The sequence below is a fragment of the Aptenodytes patagonicus genome, chromosome 1 (assembly GCF_965638725.1).
Source record: "Aptenodytes patagonicus chromosome 1, bAptPat1.pri.cur, whole genome shotgun sequence".
NCBI lineage: Eukaryota > Metazoa > Chordata > Aves > Sphenisciformes > Spheniscidae > Aptenodytes > Aptenodytes patagonicus.
The window spans coordinates 194,873,383-194,901,076 of record NC_134949.1 but is presented as its reverse complement, the minus strand read 5'-3'; the positions used below and the strand labels follow the sequence as shown (position 1 = coordinate 194,901,076).

Genomic DNA, 27,694 nt, shown 5'->3' with positions numbered 1-27,694 from the left:
TTGACTTTGCCTGTTGCTGAAGATTCTCATCTCCTTAATGCATTGCAGATATGTCTAATGGACACAAGCTGTCAGGGTCTGGCAGTAACCAGTCCCAACCAAAAATATTTCCCCCTGGGACTGGTTCATCAGGTTCCAGCTCTGCTCTCACAGTGGAAAATGTGAAAAGGCTGGAAAAGGAGCACATGACTTCTAAAGAAGCCTTCAATAAGCAGAGAATACGAGATTATATTAAGCAGACTAATCTTGCTCGCTTCAGCAAAGAGACGACTAGGAAAACCAGCACAGAGCTTGTCTGGGATGCAGAGCCTGAAGGGGCCTCCTCATCCTTTCCCACAAAGCAGAGTGAAAATAGCAAAGTTTGCTGGAAGACCTCTGAAGAAACTTCAAGGAAAGAGAAGCTATTAACAGGTATTTTTCAGCAATCTGTTAGAGGGAAGGAGAGAGATAAGACAGCTGTCCTCGACATTTTCTGCATTTCTGTTTGCATATGGTAAATATGAGTGCCATGCATTAGCACCTAAAATGGTGATGGATTTTGAGGAGCAACATGTGCCTGCCCTTCCCTGCTTGCCAGCGTGGGCTGCAGTTATGTGGACCGCGGGGCTGGTTTGTACCATGTTTTGGGCAAAGCTGTGAGAGCATGGTAAGGAGCACCAGCACCCAGACCTAAATCCCAACCATGGAGTTTGTCAGAGAGCTCATCACAACAGCAAGGTATTAGTCTAAGTGTCTCGGCTGGAAAAAATGGGATTTTACCAGTAATTTAAACAGAAGCAGAGTGAAGCCAGGATAGAGTGTAAACAGAAAACCCATGCATCCATTTTAGACAGCACTTCTGACGTTCCAAGGTGTTCAGAGTCCAAACACTGTGATTTAGTTTTGTCTGGAGCAGAGTTGCTCTGTTGCATGTAAATGCCAGCAAATTAACATTAGACAATTATCTCTCTTATTAGATATCTCAAGCTATGTTTATCTTTTTTTTATATATATACCCTGCTTTTCATAATATTTTACAGCTCATTAAGTAATTCAACCAATGTTCGAAGGCAGATCGCAGGGACAAACATGTAGTTAATCCATGGAAAGGAAAACCCTCTAAGTTACAGGGAAAAAAGCCCTTTTTTAAGGATGGCAAGAATTTGTCCCATTTCTGTTCTGGCTGCCTGTGGCGACACAGCCCATCTCCTCTGCTTGCAGGCCAGGATGTGGCTTGTGGCTGTATGCAGGACAGGGTCACAGCTGTCCCCTGCGAGTGGGTGAGGAAGGGACAAGTGGCTCCATCAAAAGCCACTGGAAGGGGACCACAGCTGTGGGGAACGGCAGCTGGTTCCCTACATAGGGAGAGTCTGGCTTTCTGTAACAGAGACTGGATCACAAACTGGGGTCCAAGTGGGACAACTTGGCCTTATCCCAAGTATAAATCAGGTTTTTAGAGGAAAGATTGGACATTTTCCACATTTCTTCTTTGAACACGCTATGAGCATGCATTCCACTTGCTACAGGAGAACCCCTAGCACAGCCTGCCTTGGCATAGCCAGAAATGCACAGCCGGCATGAAAGAGCCAGGCTAATCCTTGAAGTAAAGGGTTACTTATTTCCTAGACAATTCATGCATTGGTCCTCCTTAGGGGTTGGCCAACAGAAGTGTTTTGGGCTCACTTCTGCATTTTTCTCAATGCAAATTTGCCAGGTCCCAAGAATGAGAAAAATCGATTGTTTGCACATGTAAGGTTTATTTTTGAAGAGCTTTCCACATGGAAACCAAGTATTCTTAGCAGACATACACGTGAGCTGCATCCTTGAGGACAAATCTGCCCCAGCAAGAGGCTGTGGATCTGAAATAGCCACAAGTGATTGGAAGCAAATGCATGCAGAAACCTCGCTCAGTGCTATCCCAGGCAATCACTTGTTGGATTTCCACACCACAATTTAAAATTCAGATGAAATATGAAGTCTCTTTCAGCCTGTTTCAGTAGAGGGCTAGTATTACACAAGCAGATTTACCAAGGAAAATCAAATATGGGAATGCCTCATTAGGGACCTAGAGTGAACAGTTAATATGTCTTCAAGAATTTGTACAGTACAGTGATTCACAGGGCTTCTTTGGCCTTTTTCAATCTCTTTTCATTGTTTTTTGTCTTTCATAAGAGTGGCTTATGTAATCTAAGCAGCAACCTTCATTTCGACGCTTTTTCTGGCTCCCTGTCACAGCCATGCCTCTCTTTTTTCCATGTCTCTTACTCTTCGACATTTTCTTTTCCACCATCTCCTCTGCCACCCTACTGCCCTCCCCAAATGCCTCCATGTCCACGCTCTTTCCCCAGACTTCTGCATGCCCTAAAGCTCTCCCCCTGTCCTCTCTGATTTTTTGGAAATAACGCCACTTGGGATGTTGGCACTGAGGTAGGTTGCATAAGCGGTGGTTTATCTGATAGAGCGTTTGAGCTGAGCTGAGCTGTACAATTAACCCTGTAGCTGGGGGCTGCAACAGACCCCAGGTCTACTGTGCTGCGCACACAGAGGTAAACATGCAGCCTGCGGGCACTGAATTAATGCAAACCTGGAGGAGAAAGGTGCTGCTCTGGCAGCAAACCCTCCAAGGCACTTCATCGGCCTGTACGAGGTATTGGGGCCAAAATTCCCAGTTTCCACCCCATTCTTGTAGCATCATGCCACAGAGGGGCAGCCCCGGTCCCCTTCACCCCATTGCCCCTGTGCAGCCACACCGGCACAAGCAGCAAAGGTGAAACACACATGGAAATATGCCCTCCCCAAAAGTCAGTAAAATAAGGAGACTGCTTATAAAAAGCTGCTTACAGATCAAACCTGAGCTGAAAGCCAAGTAAATTAGCTTGTAACTCTTGTCTCTTCCTCTGCAAAGTCTGCCCTCGGTCTCCAGCAACTTTTTTTACAGCTCATTTTTGGGAGCATTTTCTTCACTCTCCTGCAATTTATTATACCATTAAAACCAATGGGAAAAAATGTTGCTCGTTAAGGTGGGAAGGTTTTATCTGAAATACAAAATAATGAAATGGCAAGAAATCTCAAGGCAAGAAAAAAACCCCGCTGTTCTACACAAAAAGATGATCTTTTTTTTTTTTTTAAAGAAAGCCTTTTCTCTCCCCTCCAGCACCAGCGACAGCTTCCCCGTCAGCTCAGCCCACTGGCTCTAAGCCGAAGGAATCCAAGTAAGGAGAGTAATTGGTAACATTTTTCTATATAATTCAGTCACGTTAGGCTGTATTTATGCCATACGCGGGTGAGCAGCAGGAACACCTAACAACTGGAGATTTACAGTATGCCTGAGACATCCACAGCCTGGCAGCCACTGCTGTCCCCCTGCTATTAATAAACTGGAAGTTATGTCTGTCCGAGTGGTTGTCTTTGGGCCCCTCAACATTTGCTGTATTGAAAGGGATGCTGCCAGCCTCTGCAGAGGCTTTTTTAATTTTTTTTTTTTTTTTTTTGTTAGACTGATAAATCCCGTATAGCATCTCTCGAAGCGGCTGCAATGTGTAATTTTTACTTTGCAGGCTGCTCTTCCAGCTGGGGAGGAAAGGGAGGTCTGATTCCCCAGCCATGGTAAATCAGCGTAATACCACTCTTCACGCCACTGATGCTGCTGCAGCACCATGGATTTACATCCACCAGGGATGTAGCTCACTCCTTTCAGCTGTCCGATATAAACGTTAGACATATCTAATCTTCCTTGCAGACAGAGAAAAAGGGAGAAAAGAGAAATTGGAGAGAGGCGCTTGTTCAAGAGACAAATAAAGACCAAATTCTTCTGCAGTGTACTTTAAATGGCACTCAGTTCATTGATAACATTCCTTGTATGAATATATGAAGGATGTTTTAGCTTTTTTCCTTGAAGATGTTACCACATGCGCTTGGCACCAAGGGAAATGGACATAAGCAGCTGTTTAAGGGAAGGCTGTTGTATTGCTACACGAACATGCAGCAAGGTGGTTTTTTTTCATTACAGGGTTATAAATTCATAACTTCGAGCCTGAAAGAGTGCAGGCTCTATTTCTTCCCCAAATTATGAAAATGTTATGGTCTGAGGTAAAACCTCTGTTGCGATATCAAGGGAAATCGGTCTTACGGTTTCCAGGCTAACAGAAAGTCACTACACAAATGCAAGAAAAATGAGATTTTCAACCCATCTGAGAGGTTTGTGCCTTCCCGCGAGGTGTGGAACTGCTGCTGCAGGAGCTGGAGGGGACCCAGCAGCCCAGCTCCGCGTGGGGCTGTCCTGAGCTGTCCTTAAGGGAAGGGCCATGATTTGGGGTTCATGCAGCCAGCTGCCCACACATCACTGGGGCTGCACCCAGACCCCTCACGGGCAGGCAGGTTGCTCAGTCTGAGCACATGTCTCGTCCTCAAGCAAACACCAGCTTGACCCGTGGAGCAGCCCGAGTCACCCGCCAACCCCCCGGTCCCAGGAACGGGGGCTCCTGTGACATTTGGGTTCGATACCTGGCCCAGTTAGCCTGCACGTGGCCCTTTACTGGGCTCTGCTCCTCATGGGTAAGGCTGAGATGATGGCGTTGCACTACCTCAGCAGAGCTGGGAGAGCAAACACGTGATGGAGGCACCAGAGCATCACTGCTCCCCCTATTCCTCAACGGTTTTTCATCCACAGATGCATTAATTTGTGTGCGCTGTGCCCAGAATCCTTTAAAATTCATAGGTAACCAATAAAAAAGCAGTCATGTTTAAAGGCCTTGTTGAATTACTAATGCAGATAAACAAACCAAAAAAAAAAAATCAAAAGGCCTTCACTCCTTCCCTTGAATCAGATCAAGTCAGGCCCCAATCATAGTTTGTTCAGCATCTTTTTTTTTTTTCATGCTTTTTTTCATTTGCCAAGCCCACAGGCATCTTTAAATTAGTATATCATAGGGGCAATCAAAAAATTCTCCCTGTGTTACACAGATAGAAGCAGCTGGACACCTTGATAGCTCTGTGTCGTAGGCTGGGAATGATTTCATACCCTGCCAGACAACTGCAGGTGAAAAGAGAGAGTGGGAGGGGGTCTGGAAAGCCCCAGTTATCCCTCTGCGCCCTGCTGCCCTTAGCTTTGCAAGTACATCTCTCCCTTCCGCACGCTGCAAGACCTAACTTTCACATTTTCTGAGCCAGAAGTCATTTAAGGTGACTGGTGCTCCCTGCCCAAAATAATGCCACCAAGAATCACTGGAAACAGCTGGGAAACCTTGCCTGCTCCTAAACCCCACAGCCCTCTTCCCCGCTGGCCATGAACCTCTTACGAGCATCCTACCCCGTGTCACCTCTTTGCAGATGGCGTGTAGATGGCTCTCCTGCCTCCTGCTGCAGCAGAAGGCACGACATCGAGGACGAAATGACCCAGACAGAGTGGAGCTATTCAAAAACATCCCTGGCTGCCAGGGAGGATGGTAAGATCATTTAAAGCAACCCTGTCTGACATCCCAAGTACTCAGAATTGTAGAGGTTTTTTAAAAAGTGGCTTTTGGCACCAGTTTACTAAAAACAAAAAATACTCACAGAGTAGGTTTTGTTCGGCAGAAATGTTGATTCAGTTGAAGCACTTTGACTAGGATAAACGCCTCTCATTACCAATATCCTAAGTTCTGTTTCCCTTCTATTATTACGGCACAAAATGCCTTATGGCATTTTTCCTTAGACGCAGCTTTGTTTCACTTCCCACGTTATTAGGGGTTTCATGTAGAAACTGGCAAAAGGCAAACTCTCAGACCCCTACACAGAGCCGGTCAGACACCAGTGAGAGCCCAGGGGTATGCCAGGGCCATGCTCAGCCCCTCGCCTGGTGGCCCAGCAGCTGACGAGCATCGGCAAGAGTGCTCTGAGCCCGTATGACCCCAACCCACTCTGTCAAGGTGTAGGGATGAGCTGATTTTGCAGTGAGCTACCCCTTGAAGTCAGACTTGCTCTCCGTCACCACCCTAAGCTGTGAGACGCTGGAGCTGAGGGATGACACTTGCTGAGGTGGGAGGATGCCCAGCGGTTCTCAGCATCTCCAGCCCAGCCCACGCTGTGTCAGTGTGGGTTGTCTCAGTCAACAGAGATGGTCACAACCCAGAATGGAGGAATATTCTAGTTTTCAGCTTCTTGATCTCAACAGGCCTCCTCGGGCTGATGAATCCCTCTCTTACTGCCCAAAGAGAGGGAGTGAAGTGAACTTCACTTGAAGTTTATGAGCGCTTCAATGGTGCTGTCATTGCAGGCTGCCAGCAATGTGCAAAAGTCGTTCCTCCCCTCCCTGCCTCCTGCAGTCCTGAGGTTGTGCCTCCTTTTTTGCCACCAGCAAGGCGGGCCTCTGCAACCATCCAAGGTCACTTTTCAAGGCCAGCATCTCCTTTTAGGCTAATGCAACTCTTCCATATCCAGCCATCCAGGTTCAGAAGGACGTTTGAGGGCCAAAGTCACATTGATTTCCAGGGGCACATTAGACACCTAAATGTTTTAGGGGATCCTGTCCTAAGGGTTTCTCTGTGAGAGAAGCACAATGTTGTCACTAGGCTGTCTCAGCCCACAAGGGTTTATGAAATGCTTAGCTAGCAAAACAAAAAGCATTAACTTCTTGGCTACAGCTTTCTGCCAAAAGATAAGCAGGTCGTGCTTTAATGCAGATGTCTCGGGGAAAAAATGTGCAGTGCATTAGAGAGCTGTGACTCATAGAATAATTATCCTCGTTTCTCATAGTTTATTAATAATTTAAACCCAATCTTGGTGTTATTGATCTATCATTGAATCGGAGATTTATTTCAGATCTGTAGTCACTGAAGCAGTAAATTTAATCCCCCTTCCCCTCCCACCCTTCCACCCACTAAACTCACTTTATAACTAAAACATGATGTTTAGGCTGTTTCAGTAATAGGAGAGGAGAAGAAGAGCCCAGAGGCTGTGGGTGGCAGGAGCAGCCTTAAGCCCACAGAAGACCAAGGTGAGCGGCATTAAGGTTCTGGTTTTGATACACCTTTTTTTGACCGAACCACCCTTTGCACATGGTCTCAGGGATGCCAAAAGGACCAAATGCTACTTGCTGGCATGTGCATCACAACCAGATCCTAAACCACTTTTGCCTGTTTTCATCTGGGTTTTCTTGCCCATTCCCATAGCTAACCATCAGTTTTGCACGCATCCCAGTTGTGGATCCCAGTCCTACTCGTCCTCTGGAAACACAGATATGAGCTCACCGAAGTAAAAGCACCTGCAACGCGGAGGCTGTTGCAAGGCACACAGTCTCCTGGGCCCGATCCTAATCTTACTTTAACTGGTGAAAACCTGAAGCAGCTGCCTGGGTGTCCCAGGAGTACCATGAGTGTAAAATCATCTTAAGCGCGTGGAGGATCAAGCCTAGAAAACTATGATGTGAAGACTCCTACAGCAGTGCTCACTTGGCTGTAACATGTGTCTGGTGCATTCACTAATATAAGCAGTAAGATCTGTCCTTTTAAAGGAAGCCAGGAATAGAAAACAGCATGCTTTACGGCTGTAAAGTGCCCAGAAGAGTGATTTTTGTAGGCAAATGAAATACATTTTTATTAGACCAATTGTAGTATACAGTTGGGGTGGAAAATGCATTCTTGGCTGTACCAACTCTTTCTCAGGTCTGAAAGAAAGCAGCAAATGTGCCCAAATGCTCGCCTGTTCCTTTCCTTTTATATTAATTGATACAATTAAAGATATTACCATCCCCTGCCAGCCCATCCTCGCTGCTGTCCTTAGACCCTGCAGCTGGAACCACAGCAAATGGGGGCTCTTGGCCACAGTCGGGGCTTCTGCAGGTACGGAAATGTGCAACGGGGCCAAGCTGTCACAGCCTTACTCTAAAAAGCAAACAAGACTCAGCGTAACCAGGCAGAGCGGATGCGTTGGTGGGGTAAAGCGCTGGCATGCACGCGTGAGTGTGGGCTCTTAGCGCACCTCGTGTTTCTTGCCCAAGTGGAAGACATCCCTAGAGATGAACAGCAGGAAAACAAAGCACAACAAAGTCAGCATAGTCTATAACCATGTTTTCCAGAGGTATCATTCTTAATTAAATAGTCATGAAGCTAGGTTTTCCTTGGTTTGGGTTTGGGGGTTTTTTTGGTGTTTGGTTTAGGTTAGCTAAACCTGGAATAAGACCAGTGAAATGCTGCTATTTCACTAATCCTGCAGGACAAGGGATGGTGCCAGCAGTAACATACTGGGGTGCAGGTGCTGGGTGTTGCGGGCTGTTGGGAGGGGAGCAAAGCCAGGGAAATCCACGGCTGGAAACGCTGCTGGGTGGCTGGGTCTCTGTGACACTGGGTCCCTTCTATCCTGATGGGACCGTTGTCATTGGCGGGTCACAGCTCCTGCAAAGCCCAGGCTTGCTGGCATTAAACCTTTCTCTTCTGCGAGGCCTGAGAGACTTGTTTGGCCAGATGTCACCCAAAGGTGTGAATTCCTAGAAATTGGGGCTTTCCTGCAGTTACAAAGCAGTGACCTCCCTTCCTCCCCCTCCTCGGTGAAATAGGCAGAGTGAGCAATCACAGGCACAGGTACCCATCACCAGTGCAACTGTGTTTTGAGTACCTACCTGCGATGGGAGCAGATTTGGTGCCTCTCTGAATACATAACCCTTCCTCCCACAGTTTAGTCCTGCACCAGGCAATTAGGAGGGTATTTTCAGTATTGAGCAGCCGAGTAGAGAAACTGAGCATCACTTCAGGGCGCAGTTGACCCAGAATATGTTATTTAACATGTTTAGGTCTCATTGCACCCTGGCGAGGTGAGGAAACGCCTCTTCCTGCCCTTTTAGGAGTGGGTAACTAGAGAACTCTGTCCTCGTCTCATCCCCCCTGAGCTAGGTGCCTACTCTCCCAAATCGCTTGCTGGAGGTGCTGGTTCCTTGCTGTTGACAATATTAGGCTCCTACTTCAGGCCTTCACTTACAGGAATGACCTTGGGCCTCAGTGCAGCTTGCACAGGTCTCCTGACCCGCAGGACACCCTTCTCAAAAGGCCCACGTAAGGTATTTGCAGAGGCAGATCATGGTCAGCTAGCCCTCCTCCACTCTGGCTGGCCACAGGGGGGGGCGTGTGGTCCCTACCCCGCCTGGCACCCCTCGGAGGCTGCGATGGTGCAGAAGCAGTTTCGGCACCATGTCCTCACGCTGCGGGAAATTCTGCTCTTCCCTCCAGCTGTGGAGGTGCTCTCCAGGGACACCGAGGAAGGAGAGAGCAAGGGGACAGCCGAAACCGAGGAAGAGGCAGCAGTCAAGGACGGAGAGGAGAGTAACCAAGCAGGACTGCGTGAGCAAGGTACAATGTGATATTTGGAATAATCACAGCCTCTGTGAGATAAATCTGAGTTTTCTAGGTGCTCATCTGCTGTCCTTTGAAAATCCCAGGCTAAACTAAAGATCATTTTGCTCATAAGAATGACCAAAGCATTTGAAGTCCTCCTTTTGCTGCCATGGATCAGAGATTAGCACTGTTAGGTGGCCATGGAGGACAAGTGATCCTGTCTAGTCATCCAGGGCCATAATAAAAATGACGAGGGAAATGTGAACTGGGAGCATTTTTGTCAGAATACTAGAGTTAGCCTCTAGGAAAGGGCCAAGTGGATGCCTGGGAGCACCAGCCTTAAACCGAAGGGCTGCAGCCCTCTTCTTCCCATGGTCTTCCTCCTCAATTTCAGTGGGTTTTGGTTCTGCCATATCTCAGCTGGGTGAGCATGGGATGTCAGAGACTGCAGGAGGCAAGAAAACCCTGTGGTTTGGAGGAAAAGCAGTTGGGAAAGGGGATGAAAGAAGGAAAACTGGGAATCTGAGAAAGAGGGCAAGTAATATGAGATTAGAGAAGGAAAAAATATCAATAGCTGTGGGGGTATGAATGAAAAACTAAGGAGGACAGACCCCAGGGAAGAGATGAAAACAAGAATAGGGATTAGGATAGAGGTAGAGCGGGGGGGGGAAGGTGGAAAAACAGAGGGAGGGACACTGAAAGGGGAGGTGGATATAAATTAGAAGCAAAACTTAGAGGAGAAGAAATTTAGCAAAATTGCAAAATGAAAACAGCAAAGTGAAGAGCAGCTGATTCCAGAGAGCAGAGGAGATAGGCTCGGCAAGACAACACTCCCGGTTGTTCATTGAAAGTTTGGTGACAAAATAGTGCAGGGAAGGTAACTCCTCTTTTCTTTTTCTGTCTGGATATCTGCAGTCCTCAGAGGAATCAGGCTGCGAAAGAAAGACCTGGGACTGCAAAGCACTTCCTTTCTGTTTGGGATAAAAAACATTCATTCTGGGGAGAAAAGGGAAAACAGCAGAAAGAAGAGATTCTTGCTTTTCTTTTCTTCTTCTTCTTTTTTTTTTTTTTTAGTTTTTTATTTTCACAACAAGCTTTGATACACGTTCGTTAGGTAGAGAGTGGCTGCCTGGAGCAGGGGACATGCTCTGCAGTGAGGTCTGCTCCAGCATTTCCCAGAACAGATACCAGGCAAACGGAGGGGCACAACTGCAGAGCCGCTGCCTGTTCTACCTCCCTTTGCCCACCCCAAACCTCTCGGTCTCCCATTACTGGGGTGCAGTGGCTTGAAATCTGCAGGAGGATAATTCCTGGAAACCCTTCTCTGCGCCTTCCCCCGCCATGCATCTCATCCCTCCATCCCTACTTTTGCTTGTCAGGCATTTGTATAAATAGGATTAACATTTGCAGTTACACTTAGCTAGGTTGCAAATTACACAGGCTATCAAGCCGTGTACTTCAGGGCATACACTGATTACCATCGGAGGGGCAAAAATGAGTTTTTCCAATAACAGAATATTGCATGATTGACTGGGGACATTATGGGGCAGAGTGGATTAGCCTTTGCCATCAGTATCATTTATATGTCATTACTGCACCAGACGTGGGCGAGCCGCTTCCATTCAGGCAGCACTGGAGGTGGCCGGGTCCAGAGGAGTAGGGCTGGTTGTTAAAACCAGCACTGATTTCTGAACCTGCTTATAAAATGCACCTCTAGCAAGCTGCGCTCTCTGCTTCTGCTTACCCACCTCCTGAGCAGCACACTGCATGCCTTCAGCTCACCGGAGGAGCCCGTCCTCCCCTCCCTTGTCCTCTTACGGCCAGACCCAGCCCTCCCTGCTGCTACTGCAGGGATCCAACCCAAATGATATTCCTCTGGCAGTGGTTTCCCCGGCTCTGAGCCAAGGGCCAAGTCCTGCAGTACAATATATAGGCTGCTGCTCATAAAACATCATCCTACGACGTGATTTTTCAGAAGCCCAATTCACATGCGGGCTCTTAGGGCTCTCCATCACCACTCTGATACTATGCAGTCAGAGAGGAAGCTGTGGCCTACAAAAAGCTGCAGCATCTCCTGGTGTTTTCCAACTCTGGTGGGATTAAGAGATATCAGAGGAGCTGGGACACGCTGTAACAGGAGGCTGGAGGGTTCCTGACCGAAGGGTCTGCTGACCTCATCCTTAGGGTGCTTCCAGGGGCTTGCGAGAGGGGCTGAGGTCCCCGTTAGCTCTCTATTATGTATGAACAGCTTTGTCTACCCTCAACTTTCAGGCCATCTCATTTCCTTCATCTTGGCAGCAAATGATTGTCTCATTTGAATGGAAGACCTAAAATTGACAGAAAATCTAAAATAAGAAAAATAATTAGCAGCAAAACTTTTAATTCCCCTTTCTAAGCCACTTCTAAATGTGTTAGTGCTTATTTATTGGACCTGGCTTGACATTTAGACAGTTCCTTTTAATGCTAATAGGGTTGATTACCAGGTTGAATCCTACTGCTTTGAGGAAATGGCTGCTCAGTATTCAGAGCTGCCAAGTTCCCCCTGCACAGAAATACCCGCCTTTCTTCACAAGAAACATGTATTATTCAGTGCAAATACATTAAAATAAGGCTGTATTGGGTCTGGCTGAGATGGAGTTAATTTTCCCCATAGCAGCCCTCATAGTGCTGTGCTTTGTATTGGTAGCTAGAAAGGTGTTGATAACACACCGGTGTTTTGGCTACCGCTGAGCAGTGCTTGCACAGCATCAAGGCTGTCTCTCCAGCATTCCCCCCTCACCAGTAGGCTGGGGGTGGGCAAAATCTTGGGAGGGGACATAGCCAGGAATGGATATGGACAAACTGCCTTTATCTTGACCCACAAGGTTTTTCCCATCTTATTTTCTCCCCCGCCCCCCCCCCCCCCCCCCGTCCTGCTGAGGAGGGGAGTGATAGAGCGGCTTGGTGGGCACCTGCCATCCAGCCAAGGTCAACCCACCACAAAAGCCATCGCGGGAGTGAGGAGCCTGCGCCAGCGATGCTGCACCAGCAGCCCATGCATGAGGCGTGTGGCAGTGGAGTGCCTGGGCTCTGCCCTTCCGTGGCTAAAAACCAGCGCCTGCGGGACGGGGCCAGCCCACGTGCTGGGAACCGGGCTGCGGTTTGCCCTGGCTCATCAACTTGGCTGCGGTGCTGGCGGGCACCCTGGGGGTGGCAGGGCCCCCATCCGGTGATGGGTTGGGAGCCCCAAGGAGGAGAAGGAGTGAGAGGGGCAGCCATAACAGGGGAGGAAGAGGAAGAGGAAGAGGAAGAGGAAGAGGAAGAGGAAGAGGAAGAGGAAGAGGAAGAGGAAGAGGAAGACGAGGAGAGCAAGGAAGCCACCTGGTTTCCCTAAGAGCTGGGGTTTCCTGCCTTTGCCCGCTTGCAGTTCACCCTCTACTTTCAAGACTCTCGTCTTCCTCCCTATCCTACAGAACCAAACACAGCAGGGACTCCTTCCTAATGGAAATCTAGGGGCAAGAAATATGGGTGGGGTTTTTTTCCCCCCGTAACAGTCACTGTCAGATTATTTGCTTCACTGTGTATAATGGAGCTTTTTGTGCTCCCTCTCCTGCAGATCAATCGAACAGACAGATGTCTGATTGTCCTCCTGTTCCAATGTATATCATCATTATTCCTTCGGAGCTGCTGCAAAATAGCACAGGTGTCAATAAGAATAGAATTTGGCCTTACATTTACTTTAAATTAGCCTTTATAGGTGAAAATGGCAGGTTTTCAGAAAATGAGCCTCACCTTCACATTACTGAGCATGCAATGTCAACACGAGGCTGCCTGGGCGATGCAGCAGCCTCCAGAAATAGGGCAGGCTCCTAAACGCTGAGGGTGACAAGCCTGGCTTGACGAGCTTTGCCAATGGCTAGTCGAGCACAAGGAGATTACCCTGATCTGGGGAACAGAGATACTTGAGCTCAGGAATTTCCCCCCAGGGTGTGATTACCTTGTAATAGCCACTATCCCTCATTCTCATTTCTAGCTGGAAAGGAGTTGCAAAGCGAGGCTCCTAGTTTGTATCCATCAGCTGGTAAACAGCCAAGACATGGCTTTTAAGGCAATCTTGGAAAAGTGCACAGGGACACAAATGTTCCTGTCATTAAGGTAGTGAGTTTTCAGCCAGAAAAGGCACTTATATATTGTGTCATCAGAGCATCCAAGTGTTTGTTTTTAATTTACATGGGGAAAACCCAAGTGAATCACTCAGATTTGGACTGACTGTTCAAGCCACTGCTGTACATTTTCTTTTTTTCGCTCTCCCATCGTTCATAACCATGCATCATAAGCAGTACAGGAGCCACTCTCTTTCAGTGATGCCTTGGAACAATAAAAACCAAGATGATCCAGGTTAGGCTGGGGGAAGGTGAGCTGACTGCCATAAAACATCCTTGTTCTGAGACACAGCCACCACCAGGTCACATTTCCACTGCATGGTGAGATGCACGCTAGAGGTCTGCATGTAGCATGAGGCGCATCCCTTGGTTATCAGCCATGTTCCAGAATGACTTGGCCTCCAGCTGAGGACCGGCAGAGAAGAGCTGTCCATGCAGGAGAAGGTGGACTGGACAGGCTTCCTCAGGTCCCAGACACGTCAACGGGAGGAGATGGTGTGAGACCGGTTTCTGCAGCATGTGCCTTTTGCTATATGTCAGTGTGCCCATAGGGGATAGTCAGCACTCAGGTGGCTTGGTGCTTTCCCTCGGTCACTAAGGTCTGCTTCAGGGCTCCCACCGACAGCCACAGAGGTCACTGCTTTGTCTTCCACAGTGGAGGTATCCCATGAGACGGGGTCCGTGCTCTGAAGTGGTTGGCCTACAGAGGCTTTCACTTTGGGAGCTAAAGGGAAAGGGGATGCACCTGCCCGCGGGTCTTGGTGGAAGGGTTTTTAAGCTGAAAATCGCACCCGGTGTGTTCAGGCTGGAGAGCCACCAAGCAGCTCTATCTCTGTGATGCAGGGGGCTGCGTTGGAAACGGTGACAGGCAGCAGCACCAGACAGCTCAGGCTGCATTTAAGCTGCTTTGCCTTAGTGGGAGACATGGCCTGGTGTGAAATGCAGAACATAGGGATGACTGCAAAGGGTCAGCCCCAAAGTGTGCCTGGCCCAGCATCCTGCCCTGAACGAGAGCCAGCAGATGCTCAGGAAGCAATACAAAAATAGAGCAAATATTTGTTTATACTTCCCAGAATACTCTCCATTCTTCTAGTGGTCTGTGACTCAGGAACATCCTGAACCATAGAAACCGTCTCTGCATTTAATAGCCCTTGATGGATTCTTCTTCCATCGATTAGTTTACACCCTATTGAACTAACAGTGAGCGAGCGGCTGTGTGGTGTTCAGTTGCCGGCTGAGGTTAAACCATGACACCAATGCAAACTTTAAAGATCCACTGGCACTTGCCACTCCATGGCAAGGAGTGCCACAGCTAAAAATCTCTTTTGTTTATTTTGAACTTGTCACTTAATGGTTTTCTTTGATGATCACTCTCTTCCTTTGAAGAGCACTGAATAACGTGAACAGCTGTTCCCCAGTCACGCCACTCTTCCCATCATAAAACTCGGTCATATTTCTTCAGTCATTTTTTCTTCCAAGATAAAAAGTCTTAATCTATTCAGTCATTCCCTGAATGGAGGCCCTTTTATACCTCTGATCATCTTCAGTTGCCTTCCTCTGTAACTTTTCTATTTCTTCTGTATCATATTTGAGATTGGTGAATCAGGACTGCACAACAGTATTCAAGAGATGGGAGCCCATGGATTTATACAGCAGCATAATAATTTCCTCTGTTTTGCTCTCTCCTCCTTTCCTAATAATTCCTAGCTTTCTGTTTGCTTTTTTGATTGCTACTGAGTGTTGAGCTGACATTTGCATAGAGCTATCTATTATAACCTGAAGATTTCACTCCCAAGTGGAAACAGCCAGCTCAGAGCCCATTATTTTGTATGCAAAGCTAGGATTGTCTTTTCCCATGCACATCCCTTTACATTTATCTACATCAGATTTCATCTGTGATTTTATTACCCTTTTATTCAGTGCCATGAGGGTCTTTCTGCAACTCCTCACAGTCAGCCCTTTGCCTCAACCATCCTGAATATCATCAGCAAACTTCTCCTCTCCCTGCTCACTGCTATTTTGAGATTATTTATGAATATTTCAAAAGTATGGGACAATGTTTAGGCTAATTTAGCAGCTTTCCCTCTCAAATTTGAAGTGCCAGGTCCCAGGGAGAGGGAAGAAATGCAGTTTCCCAAGCTCTTGGGATGGCACTGGAGATCAGTTGGCGTTTCTGGGGATGGATGGCATTGGGCCTAACCAGCACGTCTGCCTCTCCCCTTGCACAAATAGATGTGGGGGTGATGCCGCTTGCTGGGGTATATGTGTCTGCCCCCTCCACCAGACTGTACGGGACCAGCGGGAGATGGATAGGGTTATGGTGGCCCTTTCTCCTGATAAAGCTGGGCCCTGGCACAAAGAGGCATGCAGAAATCCTGGGGCCCCAGGAGAGGAGGCAAAGGGGAAGCAATGGATGGGGAAGCCTTTCTCTGAGAAAACCACTGCACACAAAGTTGTGAGATTTGTCACTTTGAATGAACAGGAGCTAACTGGAAACTCTTCCTTGCAAAAAGCCGTGTGTGAGCCTGTTGAGCTTGCCCAAGGGAGTCCAAGGCTGGAATCAGATGAGGAGCCGCTGTCCACGGGAGGAGAGTGTGAGGATGATGGGACTGCGACTGACCTCTACCCGGGCGAGGTGAGACCCAGCCAGCCAGTTAGCGAGAAGAACCAGGAATTACCATGATGAGCACTTTTTCGGTGGTGGTTTTTTCCCAGGGAGCAGCACCTTGCAGCAGTGCCCAGTGGGGGGGTCAGTGCCAGGGTCAACAACAAGGGGCACTTCTTTCTGCTGGGGGCATCCTTGTTTGGGGGAAGAGGCTGGAGAGTTGCCGCTGCTATTTGCAGGCAAAAGGAGTCAGGTTGAGCATCACTCCGGCAATGGAGGCAAGGGTGAAATTAATTCAGAGGAGAAAGTGAACAGCTTCAGTGGAAGGTTCCTCATCCCTGTCCGGTGGTGCACCTCGGGGCCATGGGGTTGCACCAAGCATGTTTCCCTCTCCTCTCCGACCCCGGTAATTTCTTGTTGCAGCCTTTAGAGCCAGGCAGCACAGGATTTGCCAGCTCTCCGGCGAGACACCTTCCAGAAAAGGCACCTAGCCTCCAGAAAAATGCTCTGTGAAGGTGGTTTGATGCTCCTGCAGCTGCAAAGGGAGAAAGGAAGATAGTGTCTCTTCTCTGATAGCGGAGCAAAAATTGCTCCGAAGGGCAGAGGCTCTCCCCTTTAAGAGACTTAAGCTTGACCATCAGAAAACCAGGACCCGTTTGATGAGAAAAGAGCAGGCGTCAGTGACTCAGGCACAAAGTGTCTCTTGAGCTGTGGGAAGACCTGTGTCTCCTGGCAAAAAAATGCATGCGCATGTAAAAAACCCACTGGTTTCACAAACCCACAAAGCAAAACAGAAATTCAAGAGAAAACCAGCGGCAGACCTGCTGCTACTGCAGCCATCAACCACCTCCTCGTCTGAGTGGGAAAGGCGCTCAGCCACCTTAAACATGAAGGCAGAAGTCTCTATTTCCATCCCAGCCTTTTGGCTGATGGCCGTGCCGCTGCCCGCTCCGGGGACTGAAGCTGGGGACTGGCGAGTGCCAGGGGCTCCTCTGGCGCGGCTGAGGGGTTCAGCCGTGCCTTCACCCCTCGCTTGTTTAAGGGTAAGGTTTGGGGCTGGAATGGCTGTGTGGTGTGCCCAGTGCCAGCCCACTGCTGGTGAACCACACCGGCTTGGCGCGCATGTCTGCGCAGCCCTGGGGCAGTGATAGGGGGTGTGAAATCAGTCCCTTCAGTTGCTGTTAAAAATTTCCTGTTTCATTCTGGTCGGAGCTGGAGGGTCTTTGCCTTCCTCTTTCAATAGCAGGTTTTTGGTAGGAACAAGTAACAGATAAAAACTCTTCTCACCACCAGAAGGGTAGATGTGGATCGTAGGCAGAGCACAACTTTTCTATAAGCAGCAGTGACTGGACCAACACAAACCTGCAACGCGTGCAAAGAAAACCAGAGCACGCTGCAAAAATGTATGGGTGCCATTTATCAGTCCTGGTGGCACCAGGGTTTGTGCTGTCGGCCAGCCCACCCTGCCCCGGACCACAGCTGGCTGATGGAGGAGGAAAACCCATCCAGAAGGCCACCTGGGGCAAGACGGGGTGGCTTTAGGTGACATGACTGCTCACGGTAGAAGGCATCGGGACAACTACTATAAATACTACGGAGAGGAAAAAGGCCTTTAAAGCTAAACCAGACTTAAGCCACTTTTGAGCAATTATCAGGAAGGAGGAAAGCTAATCATGAATGTTTCCATCACAAATGCTTTGCAAACACAGGTTTTTTTTCCTTTGCAAAATGCAAACGTTTTCATTTTCCTTGAAGTTTCTCCATATCAAGATTGCCTTAAAAACTGAATGCATCTTGTTTTTTAATGTAGTTTCTCAGGGTTTTGGTTTTTTTTAAGAAGAGAGAGGAGCTACTTTTTAAAACTTGTTTTAAAAGTTTTAAAGTTTTTAAAGTTTCAAGCCTTTTAAAAAGGCTTAAAAGCCTTTTTTTTTCCTCTTTTTTTTTTCACTTTCACAGTGCTTCACAGGATGTTAAAAGAAGGCCAAATTAACAAGTTGTTCGCATTTTCACATGAAAAACAACTATAACTTTCCATTGAGCTCTTAGGAAGGAAGCATAAACATGCCAACTGTATTTGTTTGGGAGCACAAAAAATTAAATATAACCTTCATTTCCTGATATTATATATATATAGATAGATACGTACTGAAAAGGAGTTCTGGTGTCACACTAAATGCAGTGGGCTTGGCTGCTTTTACAGGAACAGCCTAGACTTTAGCCCAATTTATTTATTTTTTTAAATTAATGAAGCTGATGCTGAATTTCCTTTGTCCTCTGAGGAGACCACCTGGACTGAAGAGTCTGCAAAGTGCACCTTTTGCAGCGCTCCTGAAAAGCCAATCCCAACAGCGGTGGATCTGAAGGAACAACCCCAGGAAAATGTGAGTCTACCCGTACCGTGTGAGCATGCCTGTAACATAAGTTTCTTCCTGGCAAAAGGGAGAGTGACCACCCCATGGCAGTGGCAGAAAGGAAGGGGAGAGGGATGTGGGCAGAGGAGCTGGAGGGTGAGGAGGTCTCCGGTGCGCCCAGGTGCCGCATACCAGCCTCACCGCTGCTGACAGGCGCTGCACCCCACAGCTCTTTTGCTGCAGGAGATATAAGGAAGTGTTTGATGCTGTCATCCAAGAGCAGATGAGTGAAGATGAAGCAGAGGAAAAGCTGGACATCATTCCCCGTGCCAATCCTTCCCAAGCTGAGCTGAGGAACAGCATCAAGGAGAAACTGCTGCAGCAGTAAGGAACCAAGGGAGACTGGCCCAAGGCCCTGGCGGGAGGAGAGAAGCCCCATCTCCAGGTCCCTTTCATTCTGGTCCCAGGAAGTTTCGCTGGTGGGAACCTGCTCGTGGTGTTGTGGCACTGCTGCCCACATGCACCAACAAGCATTGAGGCATCCTCATGTCAGTCCTATGATGGTGCCACTGGCGGGAAGGATCTATCACCTGCCCTGTGCAAGACGTGCTGAGCAGGCAACAGCGCTGAATAGGGCATTAATGTTGGACCAGGACAGTTCAGTGCTGCCAAGGCAATACTTGCCTGAGGGTCCTCGTGCAGCTCATCTTCACTGTAGGGCCCTTAGAAAAGCACTAGTGGGCTTGATGAGGAGCAGCTAGAGCTGAGGGCTCAGCAGTCATCAGCTGATCCACCTCTGCAATATTTGCATTGAAGGTTTGACACTCGCAGATTTGGAAGCTCCCTGGAAAGAGGGATGGGGCCAGATGCTTTCCCAGATGGCAAAAGATTTTCCCAAGCCAAACCCCAGGTAACTGTTCCCTCACAAGAGTCCCTGAAGGCATCTGACCCCATCTGGGGACTCCCTCCCGTTGCACAGCCCCTGCACACCTTCCACTGCAGCTGCTTCAATCCCCACACCCAGCAGCCTTGGTGGACGTGGATGTGACTTCCCAACCACCTCCCAGGCTGCCAAGCAGCACACGAAGGGTCTAGTTCCTGTTTCGCTCCCTGGGAATGTGTTGTTCCCAGGGCATACCATGGATGGCCATGGCTGGGGCACACTGGTTTTGCCAAGGTGGGCAGAGACCTAGCTGCATCACCTGAGGTATCCATCCTTCATTGCTGTTTCCCCTTTTCTCCCACTGTTTTGGTCCTTTGGGGTCTGACATGTAAGTGCCATCATACCTTCATGGGAGCAACAGCCCACACCGAAATTTCCCTCGGGTGCAGAGGGGCAGTATGAGGCTTGAGTGCCACTCAGGTCTTCAGGTAGGACATGGTTTAAGCCTTTTGGGTAGGGTCTGTCTTCTGGCTCTGCAGCGGCCAGCAGCATGCGTGGAGTACAGCGCTTGGTCCCAACAGCCACACAAGCCGAGTTTTGCCTTGAGAGGCCAGAGTGACAGTCAGGGGCATGACACACAGGTGGAGCGAGGCAGGGCGTCCAGTCACGTGTGTGATGAGATGTGTGGGCAGGATGTCCTGAGGGTTCGGACTCACCTCACTTCTGCAAGCCCGTACCCATGCCTTCCCCCATCACCTGCAGCTCCCCTTGACTGAAGGACAGGGAAACAGGTGTTTCTACTGCATGATTAAGCAGACTTGTAATGAGATGGATCTCCCATTTCTCTTCTTTGGCTATAAAAGCCATCTATGGTGACAATCTCATATGTAGACATCTGCATTGCTTCAGGTGAATCCTGATATAACATCCCATGATACTTTTCTTTCCCTTAGATTATGTGGGTAGTGTCATTAGCCAACAATTTGATCTTATTTTTAACTTCCCTTTTTTTTTTTGATCTTAGGTTGGATGAAGGAGGTTTTCAGAGCTACAGGGAAATATTTCAGCAGTATCTGAGATTTGCTGCCTGTAAGTACCTTTGCTAGTGAGTTGCTGTCATTGCTGGGCTTGACCTGGAGCCAGAAGCACACAGTAGCTTCAGCACACCCAGAGAAGAAGCAGCGACTGCAGCCCTTTGTGTAGTAAAAGGTGCCATAATCCTAATTACGAGTGGCCAGGGACCTTCATAGTTTCTCAAAACACAGGTCTGCATAATTCTCTGCCTACAAGGTCTGTCATCTCCAGGCCATATATCCTCTGGCTGAGAGGAGTAGGAGATGGTATGGAAGAGACTTGCTAGTTCATGTCTAGTCCATCCTTTGCTATGAGTAATTCTCAGCTGCTCATGGGTTGGACACTTCATTGTTTTAAGCAAGGAGATCCCTTACATCTCTTAGGAAAGCCATCCTGCAGCATCACAGAGCCTACCCCATCCTAGTTAGGTTAGATTTTCCCCTTCCACTTATTTCTCCTCAAACAAAGCAAAAGACACAAAAACTCCTCAGTCCCTCCCTCCATCCCCCCTCCTTTCCAAATCATCCATGACACAAGGCTTGGAGTAACAAAGCTCCATCACCTTTTCCTCAACAACAACCTTCTAAAATTTTTTCAGGGACCAGAATTTCGTTCAGACTCTCAAAACAAAATGAATACACCGTCAGACCAAAGACTGCCCCTTGCAGTCTTTGCAAAAAGCACCAACCAACATCCGCACCTCCAGAAGACCTACTGGAGCTGGACAGGGATTTTGTTGCGGAGCACTTAAAGGTGGGTATAGCCTGTTGGATCTCTTCTTGTTGCTTTTCAGGCAGGGCTTGTAGAGAGCTGTATAATGTTAGGTCAGCTCATACCCCGCAAGAGTCCAAACACATTTAGATATCTCCTATGAGATACGGAGAAGATTCTGATTCAGCAAAACGTTAAAATGATCATCAGTGGGTGCGTTAAGTTGATGGGACATACCAACTTGTGGCTGTTCGAAGATGGACTTAATCAGGTGTCCATGGCTGACTGAGGTGGAAAGCTGAGTCTGGTGTCCCTGGGGTCTTACTGGGATGATAACTGTGTGTAAAGGGTTTTACTTATGGAGCATCCTATGCAGCTTGAAGGCTGAACACCATCAGTCAGTGATCCTCATCTGCACTGAAGCCTCAGACCCTGCTCTACTCACTTCCATTCCATTCAGCTCTCTCAACCTCCAAACCAGGCTGCCCTATCCAAACTGCCTAGCGGGGACGGATCCAGGCCCCATGGCTAGGAATCACTTGGGGAAGTGCTCCTGGTCCCAGGCCAAGCCTCAGTCCAACAATTTAACAGCACAGGCAAAAGCTTTGCAGGGTCCAGGCAGCCTTGAATCATTAGCAGGGACATCACCGCTGTGTCCAGCAAAGGATGGGGTGGGGGGCTCACATGGCAGCTCTCCCTGGAAAACCAGGCTGGATGCAACCAAAAGAAAGACAATTATGGGTCAAGGAGCTGATTTTCGTGAGAATGGCAAAAGTACATTGCATGGTCTCTGTCCCTACTTAAGGAAAGGGATCCCTGAGATGTTCCAGCACAAGCTCATGTGGCTTATAAATCACAGAGGCCCGACCAAAAAAAGGTCATGGAGGGCTGCACAAAACCTGGCAGTGGCTCAGCAGTGCCTTGGCAGTGGGATGGGAGCTGCCCGAGGGTCCTGGCACCTCAGCTGGGAACGAGCGGTTACCGAGGTCCTCACCAGAAAAGACTACCAGGGTGTCCCCTCCACCCCAGCTGCCATGAGAAGCAGCTCCTCGGAGCCCATCATCCCAGCCCCAGTGACCCCGGGAGGGCAAGCAGAGACTGGGGGCCTGCCAGGGGCTGGGTGGGACCCCGCACCAGCTCAGCACCCCGCAGTGTGGTTCTTCTCTTCCCTCCCCTGCATCTCCTCTCCCTTCCCAAACCAGAAAGCATTGCAGTTTCTGCAGGCGTGCAAGAAAATTACCTGTGATTTATCACACAATCAGTGATTTTGTTGGCTTTTTTATTTTCGACATAGAAGCGCATTATACTGCTCTCCCCTCCCGAAATATAGGGGTAGCAAAGCCTCCTGCCTTGGACCATCTGTCTTTTTAGCCTCATAAAAAGCCTGAAAAATGAAAGCAGGAACAAAATTGTCTGTTTGTTGCTTTTTTGTTCCCCTCCATCCCTTATAACCAGGAAGTAATTCTTGGCTATTCCGCAGAGCCAAAACGTGCATCTTCAGGTTATAAATTAGTGCCACAGTTATGGCTGGAGTCAGCCACTTCACATGTACGAAATGCCTCCGCCTGGGAGCTGCTGCAGATGAGTCCCTCAGGTCCCCGCGACAGACAAAACCCGAATACGGCCTCTTTCTGCACGTGAGAATTAGCTGCTGCTTTTAACGATGATGTTAAAAGGGAACAGCAAGGTCTCCCCGCTTCCCCCCTCTCCAAGCTGCTCTCCGTTCTTCCTGGAGAAGCAGGCAGTAATGCTGCTTATTCCTATTAGAAAGCATTAAACCCATCTCCCTTGTAATGCCAGGAGCTAAGCCCTTAGCAAAGAAATGTTTCTATTTCACTTGTCAGTACATTACAGGATAAATTACTCGTGTGCCTGATGGAAAGAGGGCTCTTGGCAAATTATATCATCAGAGAGCAGCTAATAACATAAAATAAGAAGAGCTGAGCTTTGTACATGAAATGTGAAAACACAGAAGTGAAGGATGAGTTTTCCTCAGCTATTTAAACGTCTTTAATTAAAAAGTAAGCAAACAAACAAAAAAACCAAGGCTAGGTGGAAAGCACAGAGTGTGACGGTCTGGCTTGCCGGTGCTCTGGGGTTGGTACCGGTGTGGGGAGAGGGAGGCCTGGGGCAGAGCATCCCCGTCCCCCGTGTATGGGCCGGCGTCCCCACAGTGCTTGCCCCAGCCCCCCACCTGCCTCTCAGCTCCTTGGTTTTGCTCCTGCAGCACTGCCGCTCTCCTGAGCCTGTAAGACGACGTTATCCTGATGGACAGACATTTTTTCTCCTGTTCCCAGATGGAAGTGGTCAGGTTTAGTATCCGGCAGCAACGGAGCTCGGGTAGGGGGGCAGCCACGGGAACGCCCTGCCTCAAGGTGGGTCACCATGACCCTCCTCCCTTGGGGTAACCCGCCTCAGCCTCTTGGGCCGGCTACGCAACTCGTGCTGCTCTAGCAAGGAAATGCAGCCTACAGAGCTGGTTGCCTTGGGGTTGGCTCTCTGAAGGGTGGTGGAGGCTTGGGTCATTTCCCCCCAGACACTGTCCCATGGTGGTTTTCTTTCAAAGCATGCTTTCTGTGGGCTTTCTATGGGCTCGTCTTTCCTTAACTGTTTCTCAGCTACCCGTCAGGCAATGTGGCCATTCTCATCACGTTCACTGAGGAAGCCCTGTTCACCTATTGCATCCTGGAGGACAGCAGGTACCCGGGGATCAGGGCTGCCTTCGGGAGCCGCGGCCACGGGGTCTGCTTCCACCCTGACGGCCACCTCTGGTAAGTGCAAGCCAAAGATGACGCCAGGTCCCAGCTCGGCACCAACCCGCCCTGGTGGCACCCCAGGGCTTTAAGGCATGCTAAGAGCATCTTCATTTTTTGTTCCAGTTTTATTTTTTTCTATGTGAAAGTGCACGAAAAGGCGGGAGGGCTGTGCTGCAGCCCACCAGAGAGATGGCTTCTCCTGTTGTGCACCAAGGTGCAAGGTGCAGGCAGCATGCATGGCATGAGGGCACTTGGGGATCACCCTATCTCAATTGCCAGTGACACCTGTCTGGAGACCCTAGTGTGAGGATTGATCTTGGCCAAGGTTGGCCACACAGCCATGGAGGTGGCTTGGCCTCATTACAGCACAAGGATGAGGGTGCACCTTCTTTACCAGCTTCTCGTGGAGCCCCAGGTGGCCACGATGGAAAAGCATGGGCTTATTATCTGCACGCGAGGGGAAGACGCAGTAGCCGGAGTCGGTTAGCTTGAGGTCAACATTGCTTCTGGTTTGTTTCTCACAGCCAGTGAGTGTTACTCACTAAAGAATGATTTAGGTGATCAATTTCTTGCAGTCAAAGTTGTAATATGAGGTGACTGATGGCTTTAGTAAAAAATGCTGGCATTCGAGCCATCAAATACTAATTTTTGACACCCCATCCCCAGTCTCCAAAGTTTCCCTTCAGAAAGCTAGGAACTGGGGGAATCAGTAAATTCCATCTCAATTTTACAAGTCCTCCCTGTGTTGAGACTAATTAACAGACATCTTAAATGTCTAACTGGCTATTACAAATCATTTTAAATAGCTTTTGCACTAACGCTTCCATCAGACTCCTGCAGTCCTACCATTTGCCTGCAGACACGCCGGTCTTTCATCCATCATGCAGCAGCCAGGTTTTTACAGCCCAGCACCGAGGCGATCCCTAGCAGCACTAAACCATCGCCGAACCCACATGGGGCTCTCCTGGCCCCACTGGACCACACACTCCCCAGCAGCATTAGCCACACGCCGGCTTGCTGCTGAGCTGGGGCAGGCTGCTACAACCCTCCCAGCCTCTCCCAGCAGCTGTAAATTAAGGGCAATGCTAAGTGACCGCTCTGATATTTATAAAAAGAATATGATAGCTTTGCTGAGAGAAAAACAGAAACCCAACAGCCTGTGGGTAGGTTGTCTGTCCCACATATGGACCGGTTCAGGCTTGTCTGCGGCTGGCGCTGTAGCACATCACAGCTGCAAAGTTAGATTCTTTTTTTCCCTGGGTTTTTTTTTGCTGCTTTTTCTGAGCTGCGGCACGAGGTAACGCTGGGGGAGGCCGAGTTGCTCTCGCAGCCGGGTGAGAATCAACTTCTTCATGCGTAGGCAGGAAAAACTCAACATAACACATGTTGTGAATGATAAAAACTCCCCGTGTGCCACAGCTGGGGGGATGCTCCAGCACCCAGAGCTGCCTACCCAGGCTGCCTTGGGATGGGGAGTATCAATTCTTATCTGTACGCTGTAAATATGGGCTGTTTTCCCACACACGCTGCGTTTCTCTCTTTCGTAGTTTGGCAAGGCCATTTCCCGCACCCAGACACACACACGACCATACACACACGCCCATAATACCTGTTTTTAGCATAAAGGTTGCCAGAGCAAAAGAAGTTACCATGTCCAGGGACTTTCAGAAGATGTAGACGTGCAATAGGAAGAGGGGGACTCACACACACACGCACAGAGCCCACGCTTCGCCTGAGGATTTTCTCTGCCCGTTGGGGACTCATTGCTCTCCCAGGGGCCAGCCAATTTCTGTAGCGTGCTTGTACTGTAGGACAAAAACTATTAGAAAACCCAGTCCTCAGCCTGGTGCGTCAGATCCCAGCAGTGACTCTGGGACCACAACAATAAGTTTGATCAAACTGCAGACAAAAGATGGCATTTGGGACCGGGGAGTTGTTTGCTCCGGATTCATCCAGCTTCGTGTTTGTTCCCAGGGCCGCCCTGGACCCCTGCACTGGGATCTGCCTGGACCTGGCAGGATCCAGCCAGAAGCGCTGGAAGTGGCATGACTTCAGCCACCACACTCACAGCCCTCCTTTCCGGTCCGTCACCATGAAACTGAACGGCCACGTCACCATTAAAATCCTGGCTCAGGATCAAATTGATTTATTGTTCACCAGCCGCAGCGATCGCATCCGTTTCAACATGGGGTCCCGGCTCAAGGTGAGCGCTTGCTGTGGTAGCCCTGCCTGGCCGGCTCCTGCCTACCAGCTGCTTGGAGAGCAGCAGCAGGGAAACCGCCCGGTGGAGAAAAGCTTGGGGCTGCTGCATGGGACTGGTCACAAATTTTCAGGTGGAAGAATCACCGTTTCATTCAAAAGTAAATTTCCTGCCTGTGTGAATCTTAATGAAATTCCCTTTCAGGAAAGCATTTAGGTAAGATTGAAATGCTGTCGCTAAAGGGCAAGAACAGCACATCTCACAAATTCATTCTGAAACACTATTTCTTCTCAAAACATTTATATTAAATGTCAATACAAACAGAAAGCTCCCGATTTTATCTAAACAGCATTTCACTTAACCTGAAACAAGCAACTGGGGAGAGGAGCGCCAGAATCCTTTGGTATTTGTTGTCACTCAGGTTTCCCACCTCTGACCCTTCCCTGGAGATAGAAATGCTGTTTTGGCCGGGGCTCAGCCCTGCTCAGTGCAGTGCAACTGTCCCAGTCTACTGGTATGCATCCCTGTCCTCCGCTGGATGCAAACACAACTGGTCAGCTCTGAAACACAGGTCACACGTCACCGGGAGCTCATGCCTGGTTAGGGGCTGTGTCCTCAGGGCAAAGGATTCAACTTGCCTTCCCTGGTGCAGGCACAAACCAAACGTTGACAGCCCTCACAGCAACAGTCTATACGTGGCCACAGATATATTGCTAACGGAAACAGACATCTGGGTAGCTATTCAGAAAAGTGGCAACAACCCAAGGTCAGCATGTGGAACCATAAAGCATTGGCACCTGCTCTTCCATCCCCAAAATTCAGACTTCTCAGGACCCATTGCTACGTTAGGTAAGGAAGTCGTCTTCCTTACTCCACTACTTCTGGGCAGCCTGCTCCCACCAAAGGAGGCCAGAGCCGTGCGTTTAGCTCCTCATTCCCCTTATACATGCACTGGAAGAGGATCACCTCCAAAGGGGAGCCATAAGGGTTAGTGTGCTCCATGGGCATGGAGAGAAAGGGCACCCTGGACACACTACACAGGTAAGCGTGAAAGGCTGGGTTACAAGGGATGCTCTCCCACTCAGCCTCCCTTCAGGGGGTTCAGCATTAACGCTCTTCGCTTTGCACGGGCTCTCTTTGCAGTTGAAAGACCCAGAGACAAGTCACCTACTTAAGTGGCCAGAAAGCGAAGAGGAGCTCTTCCTTCAGTCTAAAAAGATTCAGCTCAGGAGCCTGCTGTCCAAAATACAGAGAATGTTGCAATACTTTTGGCAACCCCTCTCTCAGTGATATCACTACTTGTGTTCCATCATCTTCTATCTGCATGAAATACTGAAATGAAGATATTAAGACTTGCAGCAAGCAGTTACATCAGCATTTCAGATCAACTTTTCCTTCACGAAGGTGATAAGTCACTTGGCAATGAAAATAAAGCTCCTTTTTTCAAGCTCACAATGCCTATCTTCCTGTACATCAAGTCCTTGTAACACAAAGTTCGTCTCATTTGAAAGCACTTGATGAGTCATTGTATGATCAGTGGGGTTATACACCGAACGTGCAGTACTTTGAAGGAGATGGCTTCCTTCCTACAGCTGAACAACTGGACTTTGGGAACTTGTACCAAGCGTGACTGACGAGCCCGCTTTGGCTCTCAGCCAGAGACACCCATGCTGGTGGAGAGGGGATGGCGA

The 27,694-nt window shown here is 48.9% G+C and overlaps 1 protein-coding gene across 1 annotated transcript; it reads left to right on the top strand.

The window, feature by feature from the left end:
• ERICH6B (glutamate rich 6B) lies at positions 1–27,540 on the top strand. Its single transcript, XM_076341202.1, has 13 exons — positions 1–411; positions 3,134–3,191; positions 5,308–5,423; positions 9,177–9,296; positions 15,937–16,058; positions 18,308–18,409; positions 18,609–18,763; positions 20,287–20,351; positions 20,935–21,089; positions 23,275–23,363; positions 23,666–23,818; positions 25,778–26,006; positions 27,147–27,540. The coding sequence occupies exons 1-13, from the start codon at positions 51–53 to the stop codon at positions 27,291–27,293; spliced, it is 1,872 nt and encodes a 623-aa protein (XP_076197317.1). The 5' UTR covers positions 1–50; the 3' UTR covers positions 27,294–27,540.
• The last annotated feature ends 154 nt before the right edge of the window (positions 27,541–27,694 follow it).

Bases quoted from the DNA above. Each gene is read 5' to 3' on its own strand.
- ERICH6B (XM_076341202.1), top strand. From the start codon at position 51: ATGTCTAATGGACACAAGCTGTCAGGGTCTGGCAGTAACCAGTCCCAA. The intron at 412-3,133 runs GTATTTTTCAGC...TCTCCCCTCCAG, and splicing joins GAAAGAGAAGCTATTAACAG to CACCAGCGACAGCTTCCCCG. The intron at 5,424-9,176 runs GTAAGATCATTT...TCTTCCCTCCAG, and splicing joins CCTGGCTGCCAGGGAGGATG to CTGTGGAGGTGCTCTCCAGG.